This window comes from Aethalodelphis obliquidens, unplaced genomic scaffold, assembly GCF_003676395.1.
Source record: "Aethalodelphis obliquidens isolate GAN/ISIS:26980383/991018 unplaced genomic scaffold, ASM367639v1 scaffold4, whole genome shotgun sequence".
Lineage (NCBI taxonomy): Eukaryota > Metazoa > Chordata > Mammalia > Artiodactyla > Delphinidae > Aethalodelphis > Aethalodelphis obliquidens.
The window spans coordinates 53,749,950-53,772,713 of NW_020837948.1; the positions used below are offsets into that span (position 1 = coordinate 53,749,950).

The 22,764-nt window shown below is 36.1% G+C and overlaps 1 protein-coding gene across 2 annotated transcripts in view; it reads right to left on the reverse strand.

Moving 5' to 3' along the window:
* Positions 1 to 8,278: 8,278 nt before the first annotated feature.
* FAM151B (family with sequence similarity 151 member B) overlaps positions 8,279 to 22,764 on the reverse strand; it is a 31,779-nt gene continuing 17,293 nt past the window's right edge. Inside the window, exons 4-7 of one of the 2 annotated variants that reach the window (XR_003431626.1) lie at positions 21,396 to 21,613; positions 19,160 to 19,295; positions 8,923 to 9,054; positions 8,445 to 8,547 (exon numbers count right to left, since the gene is read on the reverse strand). Coding sequence is in view for 1 of the 2 variants with exons in the window: in XM_027100723.1 (XP_026956524.1) it covers positions 8,388 to 8,547; positions 19,160 to 19,295; positions 21,396 to 21,613 (514 nt within the window). In the remaining variant the exon portion in view is untranslated. Of the gene's footprint in view, positions 8,548 to 8,922; positions 9,055 to 19,159; positions 19,296 to 21,395; positions 21,614 to 22,764 lie in introns of both variants that reach the window. The other variant, XM_027100723.1, reaches the window with a different exon arrangement.

Here is a 22,764-nt window from a genome sequence, read left to right on the forward strand (position 1 = left end):
CCCCAACAGTAAAGTGGACCAAGGATGGACAAGTGACTGAAAGGAACAAACTGGGATGAACCAATGGGGCTTTCTCTCAGTAATCTAAATTTGTTCTGTAGAGCACTGAAGTCCATGACCTCCCACTGCTGAGGACCCTGTCTTAGTTCTTGCCTAGGACAGTGGTCTTAGTTCTTAGCCTTCCTGCAGTCTAGATGTTCAGCTTTTCCCTAAATTTTCTGGATATGTCTCCTTATGGTAACTTCCTCCCTAGCCTCAGTTATTGGAGTTAATTTGAGTAGGATTCTATTATTGCATCCAAAATGTCTCTGACCAAGACAGTACCTAAAGCAGTATCAATTGGATCAAAATGGAAAATATGGTCCAGAAATAAGATAATCATTATAAGAACAAGGACTGCATGGCTCACACAATGAAAGTTCCAACACATAGGGCAGCTTTGGCACCTAAGGATTCAGCTTTGAAGAGTATCAGGAGACAGTATCTTCATCAGTGACCATAGCATGTCACATAGGCTCTTTAGAACAACGCCTGGCATATAGTATGCACTCCAAATTTTTGTTGCTTCTTATCATCATAAATATGATAAAGACTTTTGAAAAACTAGAAAACTTTGATAAATTGGTGAGACAATGGTTATAATTATTCTCTTTCCCCTACAAAGTTCCAAATAGGTCATTTATTTAATACATCCCTTTTAACTCAAAAACAACTTAAATATACTTTTGTACTGTTTGAATTTTTAAAAACCACCTGCATATATATTTTTTCAATTTAAAGACTAATAGAGAATTCCCTGGCAGCCCAGTGGTTAGGATGCTGAGCTTTCACTGCTGAGGGCCTGGGTTCGACCCCTGGTCAGGGAACTAAGATCCCACAAGCCGTGCAGTGCATCCAAGATGAAAAAATGTAAAAAAAAAAAAAAAAGACTAATAAAACTTTTTCAACAACTGAATACATAGAGATGCAGAATATATTTAAATGTACTACACACATTTTATAGCTTAATACTAGAATGATTAAAGCAGAAATGGCATTAACCTTTTATCCTTATATGCTGAACACCTAAAACATTTTGAGACATTCACACTTTTTGGTCTTAGAACTCCTTACAGTCTTTGGGACTTCCCTGGTGGTACAGTGGTTAAGACTCTGCGCTCCCAGTGCAGGGGGCTCAAGTTCGATCTCTGGTAAGGGAACTAAAGATCCTGCATGCCGCAACTAAAGATCCCGCATGCTGCAATGAAGATCCCTGCAACAAAGATCCCGCGTGTGGCAACTAAGACCCGGCACAGCCAAAAAAAAAAAAAAAAAGTCCTTAACAGTCTTAAAAATCAGGACCTCAAGGGTTTTTGTTGTTGTTTTTTGCTTTTTTTTAAAAATCTAGGTTATGGGTATCAATGTTTACTACATTAAAATTTAAAACTGAGAAATTTTAAAAATATTGTCTTAAAATGACAAACCCATTACATGTTAGCATAAGTATTTTATGAAAAATAACTACATTTTCCAAAATATATTTAGTGAGAAGAGTGGCAGTGTTTTGTTTTTGCAAATCTCTTTAATGTTTGGCTTAATAGAAAACAGCTGGATTCTCTTCTGTGTTTCTGCTTCAATCTGTTGCAATGTTCAGTTGAAGCATATGAAGAAAATATGGCTTCACACAGATATGCAGTTGAAAAAGGAAGAAATAATTTAATAGGTTTTTCAGATAATTGTAGATAGTCTTCCTTGATACTGTACTCAAACTTGGTAAGTGGTAGTTTCTTAGAAGGTTAGTTGTAATGTAGAATCTGAAACCACACCAAGGAACTTCCATTTTCTGTTACACTAAATTTCACTGCCCTGTCTCACACTTTGAATGGATTCCTTACCCAAGCAAGACCTTATAATATTGTGCATGACTCATTTGGAAAATATTGATTCCTTGAGTTATGCAGACCTTCCAAGTGTTGACACATTTCACTATATACCATAAAAAAATAGTATTCATTAATATCACCACTGATATCAAAGTCTTTTAAGTATAGGGAGTTGTCAAGCTCACAATGATGGGTTCAAGTTTAGTCAAATTCTAATTTTTCATGTAAAAACTCAGGTTTCATCATTGGCAGCAGATACTGTCACTTGTTTTCCTTCAAGCGACAAGTTTGCTTTGTTCATTTCTGAGAAAATATCTGCCAAGTACCCAAGACTAAGTAACTGGTCTGTCAGTTGTTCTTTCAAGTATAAATATTTTTTCCATGAAAAAAAAGGCTAGTTCAGTTTGCAACAAGGACTTTTCTTTAATACAACCACTGAACTTCAGTATACAGCAGAATTGTACTATGCTTAACTCACATTCTGTCACATGAAATATTAAAAAGATGTGTACTGGGTCAAGATTTACTGGGTCAAGATTTACTAAAATTAATAATTTTTGCTGGATCATTGATATTCCTATGTCTTTTTCGTTTTGTTTCTAGTGTGTGGGGCAGTGAAGAATATGATTGACAGTTGATGCCATGAATTTGATTCATACTAAGGCATCCACAATTTAACCTAACATTCTTCTTTCCATCATCACTGAAAATGTCAACACAGTGAAACAGGCAATTTCACAAGTGGCTTTGACCTCATCCATCTTCTGAAAGCATCTCAGGGGAACTGAGGGGTTTGTGGGCCACACTATAAGAACAACTGGCCTAAGAGAATTATTGAGGTTTTGTGTCATCCACCCAGCCATCATTTGTTAAAGGCCTATTCTGACCAGGTATCATAAAAAAATGAGTAATTTCTTCCCCCCAAAACAGCACAGTTGAGGGCAAAATACAAACGCGTAAAATAATTATAATCTAGCGGAGGATGTATATCAGGAGAAAGCCCTGGGAAAGTCTTGAAAGACTCTTTATAGGAACCTTGACTTAGGGGCAGAGCTCAACAGGCTCTGTGAAGAGGTCATGCCCTTCAACTTTAATTCAGAAGTTTTTGATTAGCTCTTGAATTCACAAAGTGGCAACAGACTCTCACAGCAAATATTTCAATTGAATTTTCTGAATTCTTACTACATTATGTGACCCCAAGAAAGGGATAAAGAAGAAAGGGACAATGACCAGCCTTCATGAAGATTCTTTAGCAACAACCAAACCTGGAACAACTCAGCTGCCAGATTTAGTCAGACTGGTCCCTTTCACAAGCAGAAGCATAGAAACAGAAGAGCCTCCCTAGAGGACAGGAGGTTGGGTGAGCCCCTTTCAAGGCCTGCCTGTTTTCTGTCTACTCTGATGGTTAGACTCGGGGAGTGGGGGTGGGGGTAGGTAGCCTTCATTGTTTAGAATTATGACATAATTAAAAATATGTAGTAAAGTAGCAATTACGGGGGAGGGGGGCTGTAGTTCTTTAAGAAACTGATAGAATTAAAGAGCATCCTTTCTGAAGTCAGAGTGGGAGGTGAGTTCAGAGGCAGGAAGATGGGGTTTTCATTTTTCTTCCCAAATTGGTATAAAGTTGCAATGTCAACAAATCACTGAGAAATATCGCTACACCTGGCCTCTGTTCTATCCTGTTTGGGTCAGTAGCACCACCTGACGCTCTGTTACCCAAGCCCAAAATATGTACATTAGACTCGTCCTTCTCCCCCATACTTCCCATTCAACTAGTTTACAAACTCTTACAAGCTCTTCCTTCTTAACCTTTCCTATTTCTTGAGCCTTCCCATCCCCTTTTGTTACCACCTTAATTCAGGGCGTCATCTCCTTTCACTTCAAGAATTCTAAGGCTCCTTCTCATGCCACTGGAATCACCTTTGTAACACTCAAAACTGGTAACGCTTCCCTGCTTAAAATGGTGGGATGATTCCCACAGCCTGAAAGAAAAGGAACAAACTCCTTAGCTTGGAAAGTGAATCTGGTCCCTGCCTAAATGTTCAGCTTCGAAATACAGTGCCTCCAGAAACTTTTTTGAACAAGCGAGATCAGGCTCTTTCCCACTTAAGAGTTCCTTTGCTCACGTGCCTCTGTCTGAAAGGCCCTTCGCTCTCTCTACCTGGTGAATCTTACTTAACACAACCTAAGTATTCTCTCCCAATTAGAAAATACTGCTGTCTCTCACCGCAACCTGGTATATAGTTCCATCACAGGAGTTACAGCAAATATCCAACTTACTGTTAACAAGTCTCTCTCCCCCTACTAGATGGTAAGATCCTTGAGGTAGGAGTCATTTCTGAATTATTTGCACAACCTCAGCTTATCAGACATTAATTAGATGTCCCCTTCCCTCCCCCCCAGAGTTCCTATTGAGCCCTTAAGTCGTTACATGTCTCCCTCATGAAAGACACAAGTGACTGGACAAATTAAGGTCCCTGGACCAAAGGATGGCAGTCCAAAGGTACGAAGGAGAGAGAGGAGCAATCACAGTGAAGGGTAAGAGTGACACTCATGGGGGACACTGGAACAAAGACCCTGAGTTCCTGCTGCTGGGGTGCCAAGAGCTGCTGGATCCCGCCCCTCTTCTTCCAAGAGCTGGTTATCAGCTCTTCTTGGTTTCACTAATTCATTATACTCCCATTTTCTAGATTAAAAAGTACTTCAGGGCTTCCCTGGTGGCGCAGTGGTTGAGAGTCTGCCTGCCGATGCAGGGGACACAGGTTCGTGCCCCCGTCCGGGAAGATCCCACATGCCGCGGAGCGGCTGGGCCCGTGAGTCGTGGCCGCTGAGCCTGCGCGTCCGGAGCCTGTGCTCCACAACGGGAGGAGCCACAACAGTGAGAGGCCCGCGTACCGCCAAAAAAAAGTACTTCAGCGCTACTATTCTCATCTCTCTTTTTAACACACTATTTTCCTTGCATTGATTCATGACTTTATGATTGTAAGAAGATAGTAAGCTCATATTAGGAAGGCTCCCATCTTAAATTTCAAGATGAGGAATAGAGCATTTTCCTATATAGTCACTAGGTATTTAGTTTTTTTAAATTTTATTTATTTATTTATTTGGTTGTGTTAGGTCTCCGTTGCTGTGCGCGGGCTCCCTCTAGCTGCGGCGAGCGGGGGCTACTCCTCGCTGTGGTGCGTGCGCCTCCCATTGCGGAGCAGGGGCTCCAGGCACACAGGCTTCAGTAGCTGTGGCGCACGGGTTTCAGTAGTTGTGGCTCGCGGGCTCTAGAGCACAGGCTCAGTAGTTGAAGCCCAGTTTTTTTTAATTACAAGGAAAAATCCAAGACCCTAGCTCCAACAAACAAGCAAATAAACAACCTGTTCTGAATAACTTGCAACAGTTTTCAACTGGATAAATGCGTATGTTAGCAATCACATCACTCTTACAGGGCCATAAGCTACTGCACCTTTAAAAGCTCTGATTTTTTGAAAAATTGGATGTTGTACAACAGTATCTTCTAGGACTAGGATTGCTCTGCAGGCTTGGGAGACAGCACTTGGATGCTGTGGGATTTTAACAGCAATAGATTAGACCGAAGAACCTGGAGAGAAAAAAATAGGTGGTACTAAAACATTTACTTATTTTCTGTCTGTGAACTTCTTTCCAAGTATTTAATAATATCTTACAATTTTATATGTCAATTGTATCTCAATAAAACTGAAATTTAAAAAAGGAAAGAAATAATTGCCTACTCCAAGTTATGAAAACATTCTCCTTTATTCTCTTCTAAATGCTTTATAGTTTTAGAGCTTTCACTTTTAGGCCTAAGATTCAACTCTAATTATTTTTTGTATATGGTGTGAAGCAAGGATCAATGTTTTCCTTTTTCCATAGGGACCAAAATCCATTAAAATTTTACTTTTGGGGACTTCCCTGGTGGTCCAGTGGTTAAGAATCTGCCTTCCAATGCAGGGGACATGGGTTCGATCCCTGGTCAGGGAACTAAGATCCCACGTACCACGGGACAACTGAGCCCGTGCACTTCAACTACTGAGCCCACACGCCACAACTAGAGAGCCTGTTTGCCACAACTACTGAGCCTGGGTTCTCTGGAGCCTGCACGCCACAACTAAAGAAGCCTGCGTGCTGCAACAAAGAGCCCACGCACCGTAACGAAAGACCCTGCATACTGCAATGAAGATTCTGCGTGCCGTAACTAAGACCCGACGCAGCCAAATAAATATTTTTTTAAAAATTTACTTTTCAACAGAAAACATTTTATAATTCTCTTATGTAATTTTTATTCCTGAGAACACTTTAAAATATAGCTTTAAATCTTAATCTAAATGACACTTAGTTGATAAATTTCTCAATATAAAGGCATTTTGCCTTAAGACTAATACTTTAAAAAATATTATTAAGGATAAAGTAGTAAAGTTAATCTTCTGGACAAATGAATTTGATTTCAAACTTAATTAAAATGCAATTCATTTATAAATTCAGCTCTCTTCGTAAAAGCAAAGCATGGTCATTTTAGAACATTTATAATGTAAACATTACTTTTTACTATAATTTTAAGAGTTATTTGTTGCAATTATTAACATTTTATAATTATGAAATTGCATCTTTTGCTGTTGGCAAACAATCATAGAAAGTGAAGTTTTAGGTGTTGACAAATAGCACCACATTCAGTTGTAGCTAAAATTTAAAGTGGAAATATCATTTTCTTGAAGTATTTATATGTATACAATGTTCATGTTATATGTCTTACTGCTATCTATCTATCTACAATGGATATGATCACATGATAAGTCTAAAAGAAGGGAACTATCTGTTGAGCACTTGCTATGTGATGAGCATTGAGCTACAAGCTTCCATTGCATGAATCTCGCTTAACCTTCACAACAACCCTACAAGAGAAGCTTCATCCTCTGCGCCCCTCCCCCATTTTATAGATGAAAAAATCAAGACTCAATGAGGTTACATATTTCCCCAAATCTATGGCTATTAAGGGACAGAGGTGGTGCTGTAAGGGAAGTCTATCTGAATTCAAAACCCAAGCTCTTTTCTCTACATCGCACTACTTTATTCACTGGGAGAAAATGGTTGATAAAAGATAAATTACATATCTTAGGACATTCATTGGTAAATTACCTTTCAATAAATCAAAGAAGCAACATGTTTTTCTGAATATCTTGCTCAGGACTACGCCAGGCACTGTAAATACAATTAAGAATGCTCTCTTACCATAAAGCACTTTATAATCTAGCTGAGGAGACATAACTACTACGTATGACACAACTAGTGAAAAATATTCGTTGAAATTAACTGTTAAAGTAAGATCTGGAGACTACAGATGGTGTAGCTGTTTTTGAAATGAAGGACTGTGTTGAGGACACTGAATTAACTTTTAGAGTGGGACCACGTTAGGAAGGGTCTTGCAAGAATAAAATTCAATAAAGTTGAATTTAAGAATCCCCTAGAGATTTTTTTTTTTTTTTCGGTACGCGGGCCTCTCACTGTTGTGGCCTCTCCCGTTGCAGAGCACAGGCTCCGGACGTGCAGGCTCAGCGGCCATGGCTCAGGGGCCCAGCCGCTCCGCGGCATGTGGGATCTTCCCGAACCGGGACACGAACCCGTGTTCCCTGCATCGGCAGGTGGATTCTCAACCACTGCGCCACCAGGGAAGCCCTCCCCTAGAGATTTTTGATTTGACATAAAGAAAGAGGTGTTTTTTAAAAGTTTTTTTTTTTTTCCAGCAGAAATATTCAGGGTATCTTTGAGTAGAGTATGAGGAATGAAGTAATGAGGAACCAGTTTTTGAAATTCTAGTAGTAGAACAAGGGCCTGAACCAAGGTGATGTTGGTGAGAAACTTGAAGATCAAATGATATATTACCAGGATTAAAATTCTGCTCTCCAATAGTATTTTGCTCACTCTAGATATTATGATCAAAACAAAGAATACAAAAAACATATACAGCTGTCGGCATACTCCCCCAAACATGGAAGGTCTAGATACATCTAATTTTAATCCGTATTGTTTTTGGTAAAGAGACTTGATCTTGTTATAAGAAAGCTGCTCATCCCTGTGAAAGTTAAAAACATTTTTAAAGCCCTCTTACTATTCTGTAGTCTCTGAATAACTAGTTCTCCAGGAAAAAGGAAAGAGGATGGCATATTTTTATGAAATCTCTATAATGCTAGTGCCAACAAAATGTGATTTAATAGCTGTATGACATGTGGATTCTTTCAATTATCTTCAGTATACCAAAATTTTTTTATAAAGAGTTTTAAAGATTCATTTTCCTAAAGTATTGTTATACTAGCCCAATGCAATCTCTTCTTTCCAAATCTTTTAGGTAAGTACAGTATTATAAGGACATAAGCCTAACAGAGTAAGCACTCAGTAAATGTTTTTTGACTGAATAAACTGGAACATAAATCAATCATCATAATTTATATGGTAACCAATTCAGACCAAAGCAAAGAAGGATTATGAAACCAAAACATGAAATAATTTAGCAGAATTTTCATCTTAGAGATTAATTTTGATTCCAATGGCTTGTTTAAATTCATGGTTTTGTGGTTCCAAGATGTCATAGAAAACTCTTTTTTTGTCAAAATGGCCTCTAATAAAAAGTAAATCTTCAGTGGAATAGCTATCGTTTTTTCCAGTCCAAACAGTCAGGCTGTACCTGCATTAAAATAAAACAGAATTATATAGTTAAAAGAAAAAGATAAGAAACAGTGATGAAGAATTCCAATAACCCTAAAAACAGTTACTCTCATTTGTCTCTAACCCAAATTCACACAGAAGAAAAAATTAATTAGCACTGGTGGAACTATATTTTCCTGTTTCATTACTTCATCAACATCAAAGGGACTAGAGAGAATAAAATTCACACTGCTGTTGCCTAAATTAGGTCCCGCTGTATCTGAATTAATGTTAAATGGCTTTAGAAACCCAGACTGGTAGCACTGGAAATGGGCCCAATTTCGGACAAAAGAACTGAGGAGATTGTGTTGCTGATCAAGGAATCTGTTCCCTACACAAAAACCACAGCTCTAACCTGGTTTCTTCAGTAGCCAGGCCACAGTCGAAAGCACGACTGGAAGGGACAGTGAAGAGACACAAATGTCACTGACGTTCCCAACATTCATATTCACTTATAAGTGGCCCCGCTATCCCTTCCGGGGGTTTTCTGTATGAGATACAAGAATGCCAAGAGATGTCACTAAGAATGCCAAACAGAATAAACCTAGATGTATTTCTGGAGTTAAAAAACAATAATAATATATGAAGATTTATTATGGATATAAGAATATGCTCAGAATTGTAATGTTAATTAAATCGTATATTTTCATTTCTCCTGTGACATTACTATTACATTACTCTTAGTAGAGTTTAGAGAAATGCGAAGCTGTTAAGTATTTTCATATTTATTTTCCTCATAAACTTGTCAGAATCCAGGGAAAATCTCCAAAGCAGTTCTTCTGCTAATGATAAGAAACAGTCTAAACAATGTATATATTCTTGTTATACTGACACATTACTGTCCTTAAGGATGATGACACCATTCTGGAAATGTAACAAAGGAAAGTACTTTGGATTTTGTTCCATAGTAGTATTATGTGACAAACCAAAAAGAATTTTAAACTACAGTAGGGAACACAGAAAAAAAAATGAGAATTACTTTAAAAACTTATATTTTTGCTAAAATGGCATTTTTATTACTTTATTGAGCACCATGGTATCAAACGTTATAAAAAGACAGATATGAATTTAGGTTAAAAGAAGTTATTCACTTTATTTCCAGTGTTATTTTGCCTCTTTTAATCCTCCCGCTACTGTATTTAAACTAAAAGTAGGAAAAATAAAATTGACTAAGGGTATTTTAAATGCATTCATTCAAATCAATTCTCAGGTTTCACTTTTAAAGCTCTTTTCATTGTGATGTAACATGTATAGGAAAAGATGCATAAAATATAAATGTTTTAACAAATTATTATAAAATGAACTCCAGTGTAACAAAACACAAATCAAGAAAAAACACTGCCAGCACCTCAGGAGACACCTGTGTATCACTGCCTCATCACAACCTCGCCTTTCCCCCAGAGTCCTCACAACCTTGTCTTTTGGGTTGCCATCTTCTTGCCTTATTTACCACCTGTATATCCATCCTAGACAATACAGTTTAACTTTTGCCTGTTAATGAATTTTATATAAATGGAATCATACAGGATATAATTTTTTTGGTCTTGCTTCTTTTGCTGAATATTGTTTGTGACATTTATCCAACTTAAAACAGGTAGCTAGTTTATGCATTTTCTTTGGGAAACAGTTTAGCAGTATCTACTAAAGCTGAAAGTATGAATACCCTATGACCTAGAAATTCTATTTCTAGAAATTCCTTTCTGATATAGCCTTTATAAATGCAGGCACATTTGCACCAGGATATGTGTGTGTGTGTGTGTGTGTGTGTGTTCACATTTATATATATGAATGTTCACAGCAGCAATCTTTGCAATAGCCAAAACCATGAAATAATCCAAATGTCATTCAATAATAGAATAAACTCTGAATGATGTTGAATGTTTTGCCTGTGTTCTCTTCTAGGAGATTTATGGTGTTACGTTTTATATTTAAGTCTTTAAGCCATTTTGAGTTTATTTTTGTGTATGGTGTGAGGGTGTATTCTAACTTCATTGCTTGCATGTGGCTGTCCAACTTTCCCAACACTGCTTGCTGAAGAGACTGTATTTTCCCTATTGTATATTCTTGCTTCCTTTGTTGAGGATTAACTGACCGTAGGCATGTGGGTTTATTTCTGGGCTCTCTATTCTGTCCCATTGATCTGTATGTCTGTTTTTGTGCTAATACCACACTATTTTGACTACTGTAGCTTTGTAGTATTGTCTGAAGCCTGGGAGTGTTATGCCTCCTGCTTTGTTCTTTTTTCTCAGGATTGCTTTGGCAATTCTGGGTCTTTTAATTGTTCTAGTTCTGTGAAAAATGCCATGGGTAATTTGATAGGAATTGCATTAAATCTGTAGATTGCTTTGGGTAGTATAGCCATTTTAATAATGTTAATCCTTCTAATCCAAGAGCATGGGATATCTTTCCATTTCTTTGAATCATCTTCAATTTCCTTTATAAATGGTAAACAACAAAGCTTTAATGTAATATATTACTAGAGAAATTTTCATAACATTGGGGATGGGAAAGAATTCTTAAACAAGACACAAAAATCACTAGCCATGAAGGATATGTTCGAGTAATTTGAACACATTAAAATTCAGAAATTCCTTCCATCAAAAGACACCATGAAGAACATGAACAGGTTAGGCACAGAGTTGTGGAAGATTTTTGTAAATCAAAAGGGCTCTAGTACAGAATTTATAATGAACTTACCTATGAAATAGAAACAGACTCACTGATATAGAGAACAGACTTGGCAGTTGCTAAGGGGGAGGGAGCCTGGAAGAGGGATGGATTGGGAGTTTGGGATTAGCAGATGCAAACTATTATATACACAATGGATAAAAAACAAGGTCCTACTGTATAGCACAGGGAACTATATTCAATCTCCTGTGATAAACCATAATGGAAAAGAATATGAAAAGGAATGTATATATGTGTGTATATATATATAGGTATAAATGAATCACTTTGCTGTACAGTAGAAATGAACACATTGTAAATCAACTATACTTCAATAAAATTTTTTTTAAAAGCTTTGTTGTTTACCTTTCATATTTAATAAAAGACTCTGAAAGAGATGAAGTTAAGAGAAACCCAAAATTAGGGACAGAGTTCCAAAACAAATCAACAATAACAAAAACAGGACCCCCCCCCCCAAAAAAAAACAACAACAACAACAACAAACTAGACAGAGAAGTAGAATCCACTTAGTGCAATGCCATGGAGCCAAAGGACAAGGGAGTTTCAAACTGAAAAGGGAGACCAGCAGTACTCAAATGTTGCAGAGGTTAAGAATTTGGCTTGAACAAAGTATGATCTTCAAATGAGAAATTTCAGGAGAGTTACTGACTACACAGAAGTGGAAGGTGAGGAAACTGAGGCAGTAAGTAATGAAAGAAATGGGATGGCAGGATCATCCTATTTGAACATGGCAGCCTAAAGTCAGCACTGCCTCCTTTTTCTCCTAGAATCACCTAAAGGAACAAAAAGAACAAAAGAATGAAAATAGAAACCCCATCTTCAATGAGAGCTGAAAGTGCAAATTACAAAACAGGTGAGAAAGTTTCTAACAGCAACAGAAATTAAGGCCACATGTTAAGGAGGTGGAGAGAGTTTGCTCATGTATGCAGATTACAGAGAAGGCCTATAAGAGACTCTTCTGGATGAGAGGCATATCCCACCAAAACACTTCGCACAGTGGGAATGGTGTCCTTGAACTACGAGGGGGAGCTTTCCTGGATTAGCTTTGGTCTCAAAAAGCAGTGGAGACAAAGAAATAGAACAGGAAAGCCATAGTTGTAGGAATCAGACTGTTCCTGTGAAAACCCAAAAGTTTAAATTTAAGAGACATGTGAAAGATCTTACCTAGAGACACCACAACTGCTTATCTCCATTGACTGGGGAGAAGTTAAAGGCTAAACAAGTCACACGTAAGACTCTCTGGGTCATAAAGAGCATAGTCCTGATCCCTCTCCACTATGAACTTTAGGCAAGTAGCTGGTCTAAAAAACACCTCACTTTCTTTAAAGCAGATAATCAAAATAAATTTGGCAGAGATTTTATACAAGAGAGTATCAATAAAATATAAGAAAAAACACATGGCAGATGGAGAAATAAAAATCTCATCATTAGAAAAAACTATCAGATAGCTGAAACAGATATAAAACTACTTAAAAAAAAGAAAGCCACAAAACAGATGAAAGTCATAACCCACACATTTTTTAAATGATGCAGTTGCCTTTTTGAAGAGCACAAAGCAGATATACAAATTCATGGAAGAAGTTTCAAGACAACAGAAAAGAGATGATAAAATATTAATTGGCAGATCTTAGGAAAGAAGTGGAAAATTAATACTATTACAGAAATATGGTGAAATCTGAAAGTATACTAGACTAGAGAGAACAGACATTGTTGAAAATATTGTAAGGGTCAGAGAAGACAAATTATAAAATACAGTAAAATAAAATGCAAACAAATAAAAAGGAAAGAAAGACTAAAGAGAAAACAATAGATACCAAAGACAGGCAAAGGAGATCTACATAGTCATAACTGGAGTTTCTAAAAGAGAAAACATAGTGGTACAAAGGCAACAGAACAAGTATTTAAAAATACAATTCAGAGAAATATTACAGAAAAGAAGAGCATTTAAATCTATATATTGAAAAAAACTCCATATTGCTGAAAAAACTGGTATAGAATGGTCCATACTGAGACATATTCTAGTAAAATTACTAGGCCTCAAAGATAAAGAACACTTTCTACATTCAGTTTCCCCCATTTGCCCCCTCCAAAATCAAGTCGCTTATAAGGGCAAACAAATAATCAGGCTGGCTTCACACTTTGCCACATCAACACTCACATTAGAAAGCAGAAGAGGGGCTTCCCTGGTGGCGCAGTGGTTAAGAATCTGCCTGCCAATTCAGGGGACACGGGTTCAAGCCCTGGTCCGGGAAGATCCCACATGCCATGGAGCAACTAAGCCTGTGCGCCACAACTACTGAGCCTGAGCTCTAGAGCCTGCGAGCCACAACTACTGAGCCCACGTGCCACAACTACTGAAGCCTGCTGCCTAGAGCCCATGCTCTGCAACAAGACAAGCCACCGCAATGAGAAGCCCGTGCACCGCAATGAACAGTAGCCCCCACTCGCCACAACTAGAGAAAGCCTGCACACAGCAATGAAGACCCAATGCAGCCAAAAATAAATAAATAAAATAAATAAATAAATAAAAAGAAAGCAGAAGAGCAGGCTTCCTTGGTGGTGCAGTGGTTAAGAATCCACCTGCCAATGCAGGGGACATGGGTTTGAACCCTGGTCTGGGAAGATCCCACATGCTGTGGAGCAACTAAGCCAGTGCGCCACAACTACTGAGTCTGCACTCTAGAGCCCGCGAGCCACAACTACTGAGCTCGTGTGCCACAACTACTGAGCCTGCGTGCCACAACTACTGAAGCCTGCACACCTAGAGCCCGTGCTTCACAACAAGAGAAACCACCACAATGAGAAGCCCAAGCACCGCAACGAAGAGTAGCCCCCGCTCGCTGCAACTAGAGAAAGCCCACGCACAGCCACGAAGACCCAATGTAGCCAAAAAAATAAATAAATTTATATTAAAAAAAAAAGAAAGGAGAAGGGCAATGCCCTCAAAATTCAAAAGGCATTGTGAGCCAAGAATTTTACAGCCAGCCAATCTATCATTCAATATGAAGTACAAAGTTGGACATGAAGAGAGTACAGTCAACTCAAATTAGGGGAGAGGAGGGTGAAGAAATACACTAATTTTATTATTGCTCATGGAAGTTAACGGGCACTTGTAAAGAAGTAAATTAAGCATATTTTATAAAGTAGCAGTAAGAAATAACCAATAGGAAAAAAAAACTAACTTACCAAATATTCAGAATTAAAAATACAAAAGAAAGAAAATAGCTACAGTGAAATGTTTAAAGCTACAGAAATAGCAAATATGCTAGTTTTTCTTTTAAATGACAGAAACAAGACCAAACATATCTGTGTTATAAATAAATGTAAATAAGTTAAACTCTTCTTTTTAAAAGAAAGTCTGTTAGATTAGATTAATGAGAGCTAGGTATCTAGGCATCTGATAAGGAATTTAACAACATGGAAAGAAAGAAGGCTAGAAAGAACCCTCAGGGGTTGGGTTGAAATTGGAAATATCAGTATGAACTCATGGGTTGGTTAAACACACACACACACACACACACACACACACACACACACATACAGAAATGTTTATGTATGTAAGTCTATATAGGTGTGTTTTTATATACATACATATATACATACACAGACCATAACTACACATATACATACACATATATTTTCCAGCTCTGTCCATTAAGAGGTCCTGGAAGCACTGACACCCTAGGAGCAATGATTATACTAAAATCCCAGATTTTGCTTTCTAAATACCACCTGCTGCTATAATCAAGCAGGGATCCTTGAAGAAGTGACTGATTTGAGAACTGGGACAAGTACGTGATGAGCTTGCCAAGAATGCAAGACCTGAGGTCTGTCATGAGGAAATATTGAACTGATCGAGACTGTGGACATTTTTCATAATAAAAGGCCTGTAGTCTTGAAGACTGTCATGTGTACGAGAGGAAGGGAAAAACTGAGGAACTAACTATTTTGAAGGAGACTGATGCAAACTAAATGCAATGCATATTCCTGGAGAGTTTCTTGGACCACAAGAAAATAAGAAGGATTGCTGGAATGGTTGATAAATTTGAATGGGGTCTGCAGACTGCATGGCAGTGTTGCCTCAATGCTGATTTCCTGGTTGGAAGGTTGCATACTAGTAATACAGGAGTGCATCTTTGTGTGGGGAAGTGTACACTGCAGTACTTAAGGATATGAGGCATCATGATAGAAAAAAAAACATAGAGAAAAAGAGAGAAAGAGAGGTGGGGGGAGAGAGAGGGATGGAGGGAGAGAGAATGGTTAAACAATTTGGGAATCTGGGTAAAGGAGATGTAGTAGTTTTATGCAACTTTTCTGTATGTTTAAAATTATTTTTTTAATGACAATAAATCAGCCTTAAAACAGTCAATGAAAAATAAAACTTTATAAATTTATTTTTCAAAGAAAAGATAAAGCAAAGTTATTCAAGCCAAACAAAAGGACAATGTGAATTTAGGTAAAAAATATCATTAAACAAAACCAAGAAGGAGAACTTTTAATAATAAGGTATAATTCTTCATGAAGATAATAAAACCTATATGAATATGCCCCAAATAACATATCATGAGCATTTAATAAGCAAAAATTATAAAGGCAGAAGAGGAAGCAGACAAAAACACTTTAATAGTTGGAGACTTTAACTCTCTTAGTCCATAAGAGAGCAAGTAGCCAAAAAATTAAAGATGCCGAATATTTGCACACATGCAAAATGGCACACTCATAAGGTTATTCATTATAGCATTGTTTGTAATACCAAAGATTAAAAACATCCTTTATGTTCATCAATAGGGAGGTTGGTTAGATAAATTATAGTACATACATAAATACAGTGCACCTAGAAAAGGAAAATGAGGAACCTTGAAAAAAGCTCCAAGATGTATTGCTAAGTTAAAAAAAAAAAAGCAAAGAACAGAACAGAAGCAAGGTATATAATATGATACCTTTTGTTTTAAAAAGGAGGGGAAAATAAGAATCTATACTTGTATTCACTTTTATATGCATAAAGAAACTACTAATGTGGTTGAACAAGAAACCGACAACTGTGCTTAGTGAGGCTGGGCAGGACTGGGTGAATGGGAGAAAGGCTTTTCACAGTATAACTCTGTTCATTGGTTTTTAAACCTTGTGATTATATTACTTATTCAAAGAATTACATTAAAAATATTTTTTAAAGCAAAGAGTAAGACATGAAAGACTTAAATAACGTAACTAATAATGTATGTTATTAACCTGTCACAGTAGTTTTATTCTAATATCCAGTCTCCTTTCTTTTAGCAATCCACTGAATTCTAACTAGGCAAAAGACTGTACAGAATAATAGCTACATGTCCCAGCTTCCCCTGCAGCTAGGTATAGGCATACGACTAAGTTAAAGCCAATGAGTGTGTCCAGTGCCCTTGAAGAACAGGGACAGGCCCTGAGCCTCTTTTTCCCTCAATCCTACCAACTGAAACTCAGACATGGCAGTAATCAATCTGACCATATAGATGAGGTCAATATCCTAAGGAAAACAAGTACCAAGACAGAAGGATTTTGGGTCCCCGACACTGTGAAGGCATCAAATCTGCCCTGGCCTATTTATGTTTTTCCAGTTATATGAGACAGAAACAAACTTAAGTTTAAGCTATTGTTAATTTAGGTTTCTGTTATAACAGCCAAACTATATCCTCATAAAATACATGAACTCATACAAATATCCATATATCAAACCATTAATAAAACCTTAATAAAGTCTATGAAGTAGAAATAATATAGACATTATCCAATTACTATACAATAAACCTAGAAAACTATTAACCAAACCAAAATAAAATAATTCTACTATCTCAGTACCTAAAAAATTTTCTCTTAAAACAACTTTTGAGACAAAGGAGAACAAAACCACAATTGCAGAATATTTATAAATTAACAGTGATGAAAACCTACACATAAGAAACAATAAGATACAGCTACAGCAGTGGTCAGAGAAAGAAGTATAGTCTTAAATATTTATGTTAATAAATATATTAATAAATATTAAAAATGAAAATAAGCATCTAACTCAAGAAATTAGAAGAAACTACATAAAAAGAATTTTAGAAGATAAAAAGCAGAAATTAGTAAATAATAAACAAAAAAAATACATAATCCAAGAGTTCATTTTCAAAAAAAAGAGAAATAAATCATTTTCTAGTTTAACCAAGACACAAGGGAGAAAACTCAGATAAACAAAATAAGGAAATTATTTTAGAGACACAGAAGAAACCAAAAGAAAACTATTTTAATCATCTGTGTGTAAATAAATCTTAAAACTTGGGTGAGATAAACAATTTTTTAGGAAAATACAATATATCAAAATTGGCTACCATACAGAAAATCAACCATTTACCATGTAAGAAATAGAAAAGACTGTGTAAGTTAAGCTTTCCCCAAAGCACCAGGTTTAAATGGTTTCAATGTTGAGTTTATGAAAACTCAGGTACAGGCCTCATTTGAATGTTACTTTTAACATCCCCGAAAATGTAAAAAGAAAGAAAGGTCCCTAGCTTTTTAATGAAATATCCATGATATTGATACCTAAAACAGACCAATCTCACTTTCAAATGCTGAAATCCTAACTAAAATGTTAGCAATAAAATTCAGCAGTACATTAAAAGAATGATAAATTCTGATCAAGTGGGGTTTATTCTGTAAATGTGTGGATGGTTCAATATATAAGATATTAATAAAATTTATTTTATTAATAGATAAAGGGAGAAAATAGTTATTTTCATAGAAACTGAAAAAAGCATTTAGTAAAAGCTCAATACCCACAGGAATGTGGATACTTCTTTAATGTTTGAGTATATGCTTCCTTACTCTCTACAATATAGTGAATTATCAAACAGGGTCTTTTTCTGGATGATTTGTGATCATTCTTTATTTGTTAGAATTCTTTACAACTATTTGACATATGTGTTGAGGATGGTTTTACCAGAACCTATTTTTATGTATTCAAATGTATCAAACTTTCCTTTTATAGCTTCTAGGTTTTGTGCCTTACTAAGAAGGGTCTTCTCCATTCTGAAACTATATAAAAAAAGAATCATCACTTGTGGTTTTTTTATGCATTTAATGTTTGTTGTTCAAGTCTTTAATTCATCTGGAATTTATTTTGGAGGAAGGATTAAGGAAAGATGTTAACTTTGTTTTTCCTACAATGTTGGCCTGTTGTCCCAACACAAGTTATTGAACTTTTGCTCCAATGATCTGAAATACCAGATTTTTCCTGTTCTAAGTTCCATGATAGAGTTGGGTTTATTTCTGGACATTCCCTGCTGTTCTATTGACTAGTCTACTGGAAAGACAGTATCAAAACTATTTCAATATCTGTAGCTTTATAATATTTAATATATGGTCCAACCAATTTTTATTACATATTAAAATAATAAAATTTTGGGAATTCCCTGGAGGTCCAGTGGTAAGGGCTTGGTGCTTTCACTGCTGAGGGTCCAGGTTCGATTCCTGGTCAGGGAACTAAGATCCCACAAGCCGCGAAAAAAAAAAAAAAAAAAAAAATTAAAATAATAAATAAATAAAATTTTTATATGGCAAAGACTTCTGGAATTATGACAGAATTCAAAGGGAAATTATTTTACCCACTTATAACTTTTTGTGAATGTATAACATAATGAAAAAAATGACAAACATTTACTGGGCACCTACTATGTGCAAAAGCTTTTGTGAGGAACAGAGGTGAAAGACATGATGTTGAGGTTCATCAAGGATCGTCATTCCAGTGAGGAAGTCCGAGCACTTACAGAATCAGTGTTCATTCTCTGTCTCTTTCTCTCACACACGTTGTCTTTACATAATCAGTTTTCATCTTCTTTCTGTCTCTCACACACACTCACATGCACACACTATATTGTAAAACTTACACGTACCTGTTTGATTGCTTTAACAGCCAAAGTAACTGAGAACAAGACTGCCTGACTAATGCTGCTCTGACAGGAAATGTTACAAGCTGATTTAGTTCATTACATATATATTCCATCTCTTTCACCATTATCCAACTGTAACCTGAAATGAAAAGAAAGATATTTAACTTTTCTAACCAAAGTCCTACAAGTCAATTAAGTAAAAAACTCAATTACATATGAATAGGTAAATTCATAGGTAATTCGTAAACATTTCCATTTGGATTCAGAGAAATTAAAATACCACTTAATGCAAGAAAAAATTTTGAGTGGAAAATGTAGATAAAAAATTAAATCTAAGTAATGTCACAAGTGACCTAGAGCAATAAACAAAAAATTAAAACATCAGAAAGGAATTTATTAATCTCTCAAGTACAAAAAAGGAAATTCTGACATTATATTTACTTTAAAGATTCTAAGGCTCTGCATCATTAATATTCTCGATAAACTTATATCTTCTGCTTGTTGTTAAGTTTTCTTTTCTGAGAGAAAGAAAGAGTATTTACTAGCTGTTTAAGTAATAATTAACTTCAATTTTTTGGGGGAGTGGGGGTCTAGTCCAAATTACTTACACATTTTATCTAAAATAGAAATAGTGTTAAAATTGACTTTTATATATGTGTTTTATGTTTTAAATCATGTTTAGACATTGTGGAAAACATATCTGCCTGTTTATAAACAGCTTCAGAAAAAAATCTATATTTTAAAAATAGCCCCTACACTCTATCAAAACTATCCATAGGTTGTAAACAGTACTGGTCAGTAAAGGAACAATTTACAAAAGGCCTATGTGAATACATTAGTTTAGCAGCTAAATGCCTCATGAAAGAAGGGAAAGGTCTGCTTTCCTTTAAAATCTGGAAAATTATATCTTTTTAATTAGAAAAAGGGGTTGCTAACAGAAGCTATACTTACATTACTTAAAAATTTATAAACTCTCTTTTCTAAATTTTGTAGCAGAAGAAGTAAGGGAGGATAAAACACATGTTGGTAACGACCAGAGGCCAGTGAGGGAAAAGCAGCCTGGAAACATTCAACACAAACAAAAGACCCAGATATGGTTTAACTCGGCTCAAGCCTGAGATTAAAGCCAGAGTTAAACTAAACCGTAACTAAAAGATTAGAATCAGTATGGAGGCTATTAAATTGTTTCTAGTTTACCTTCTTTAAACACTCTGAATTATATGCTATATTCTTTACTGAAACTAATAAAAATTAAAATGATTAGAAAATTAAAATAGAACAAATTTAAAGCATATTATTTTTTTCTCAATCATATCAGTTGTTGGTCCAGAGGGTTATAAACTAAATGTCACTACTCACCAGTTACTCTAATCTCATGTTAGATTTTAAAACTTTACATCTAAAAACAATAGTAGCAAATAAGTAAAAAGAATGCCCTGAACACAAGATAAAGGCTAACATCTCCACTGGCTCTAAATAACTTCTTGGTTAATTATTTTTACCGTGTGTTCAGGTGTCCCAGAGCATCTGTTTGCTTAATGGCTGTTTACTGGAAAATCACTACCTAGGAATGTATGAATAAATAGAAAGATGAATCCAAATAGCGTAATAAGTTTCAGCCAGGAGAAAGAAGCTGAATATCAGGTCCATCTGTAAGAGTACATAAAGGGAAAGAAGAAATCCAGCCTAGAGGAGAGTCTCATGGCCTCACATACCCCCTGTCTAGCCAAAGAGAGCTTAAGGGCACCAAGGTTCCAGCAGCCTACATTTGGAGCTCCTTCTAATGTCTAGGGAACAGAATTTGTGCTGTTGAACTGTACACCCACCGACTTCTGGCCTCACATTACTTGAAAAGTTTTAATTACCACTTCTCTATCTTTCGTCTGACATAGGGAGTTTGCTCCAAAGTAAAAGGAAAGAAGAAAAGAGTATAGAATACAAGTTCAAAGAGACCTATTCAGGATTCATTTGTTATGTAAAGAGGCAGCTTTGGTTATTCTAGACCTTGCAAATAAACATTTTCCATGGAAGCTTGGTGACAGAATGTCACCTATGAATGAGTATCTATCTGAAATAACAGAAGGAAGAGTCATACACACACATTTAGGGCCAGACCTTTCTCTCCATTAGGCTCTTAGATTTTGCAGAATGTGTTTTTGGTTTTGTATTAAAGGTATTATTTTTATATTTGAGTATATTTTAATTTGACCAAAAAGGAATACATTTAGAAAATTATCACCTTCATTGACTTTCTCAGGATGCCATCCTGTTGTCCAACCTAGGGAAAATGTCACATCTGGAAAGAAGGATGTCACAGTGTCTATAAAAGGTTTTGCATCCACTACTCTGCTATTTCCATTTGGACCAGGAAGAATATCAGCATTAATCCACACTGGACGCTTCAGATGCCTCTTCACATTTTCCAAGAGCATCATGGATGGTTCTACAGCTGCCAGACTAAAAACAATTTGTTGTCAATGAGATATATTCCTAAAGTAAAAGTAAAAAGTTCTTTTAGACTGCTGGCTTTAATATTGTCAAATTCATAATAAAAGTATAATACCATAATGCCTGAATTAAACAAAATCACAGAGCAGATAGCACTAGAGGGGAAAGCTAACATGTGCCATATCTTAAAATGTTGATTTATACTTACTATTCATGAAGGTACCTAAAAGAGTCTATAAATGTATGAATAATGACACTACATGTAGACAGAGGTTTCAAAACTCTGTATTAGGATCACTCAGTATAAAAACAATTTATGAAAAGACACAAACATTCACTCATCAGAGAATGTATAAATAAGATTTAAAAATTAAATACACTCATAACCTGCAAATTCAAGTTTATGAAAATACCCAAAGTGCACTCAGGCCCCATGTCTCTAATACTGGCTCATGACCTAGGAGAAAAGGGCTTCTTTTCCTTCATGCATACTTGTGTGAGTCTGGACACATAAACACATTTCTAAAAATGATTGCCAAGTGTAAAATTATAACATTTCCTTAAAGCTTTTATAAACTTCATTTTTTCCTTTATTGTAAACACCTTTCCTGGAAACAAGAGACAACTATATTTTAGTTACTTTTAAACTAAAAAGCAGCTTCAGTCTTTTTACTTCCCTACATCTTTTCTAATGGACACATATATCTTGAAACAATAAGATTTTAATCAGCCTACATAATTTTTACTGATTAAAAATACACACACAAACTTTATTGGAAAGCTACGCTACTTATAATTCTGAATGTCTTCTGAACCTTTAAGGCCTATGTTCATTTCTAAGAAAATTAGCTTTTAGTGAATACAGCAATGGGAGGCTAAGAATCTGGGAGACGGATACTGGAAGCGAGAACATTCAGCACCTCTCCTCACCTTTCCATTTTTCTTCTTAATGGATTGGAGTCCTTCTGCCTATGCTTCTACCGCTCTTCACCTCACTCCTTTTGGGCCTCCTACTTTAAGAGCAGAAACTGATAACTTCATTATTTATAGGGTCATATTTATTAGTGAGCAAGGATACTGTTCACTAAAACCAGAGGAAACCAGCCTCTCTTTCACTCTGCTCCCATGTAATAAACTGCTTTTTTTCTCACTCTTATGCC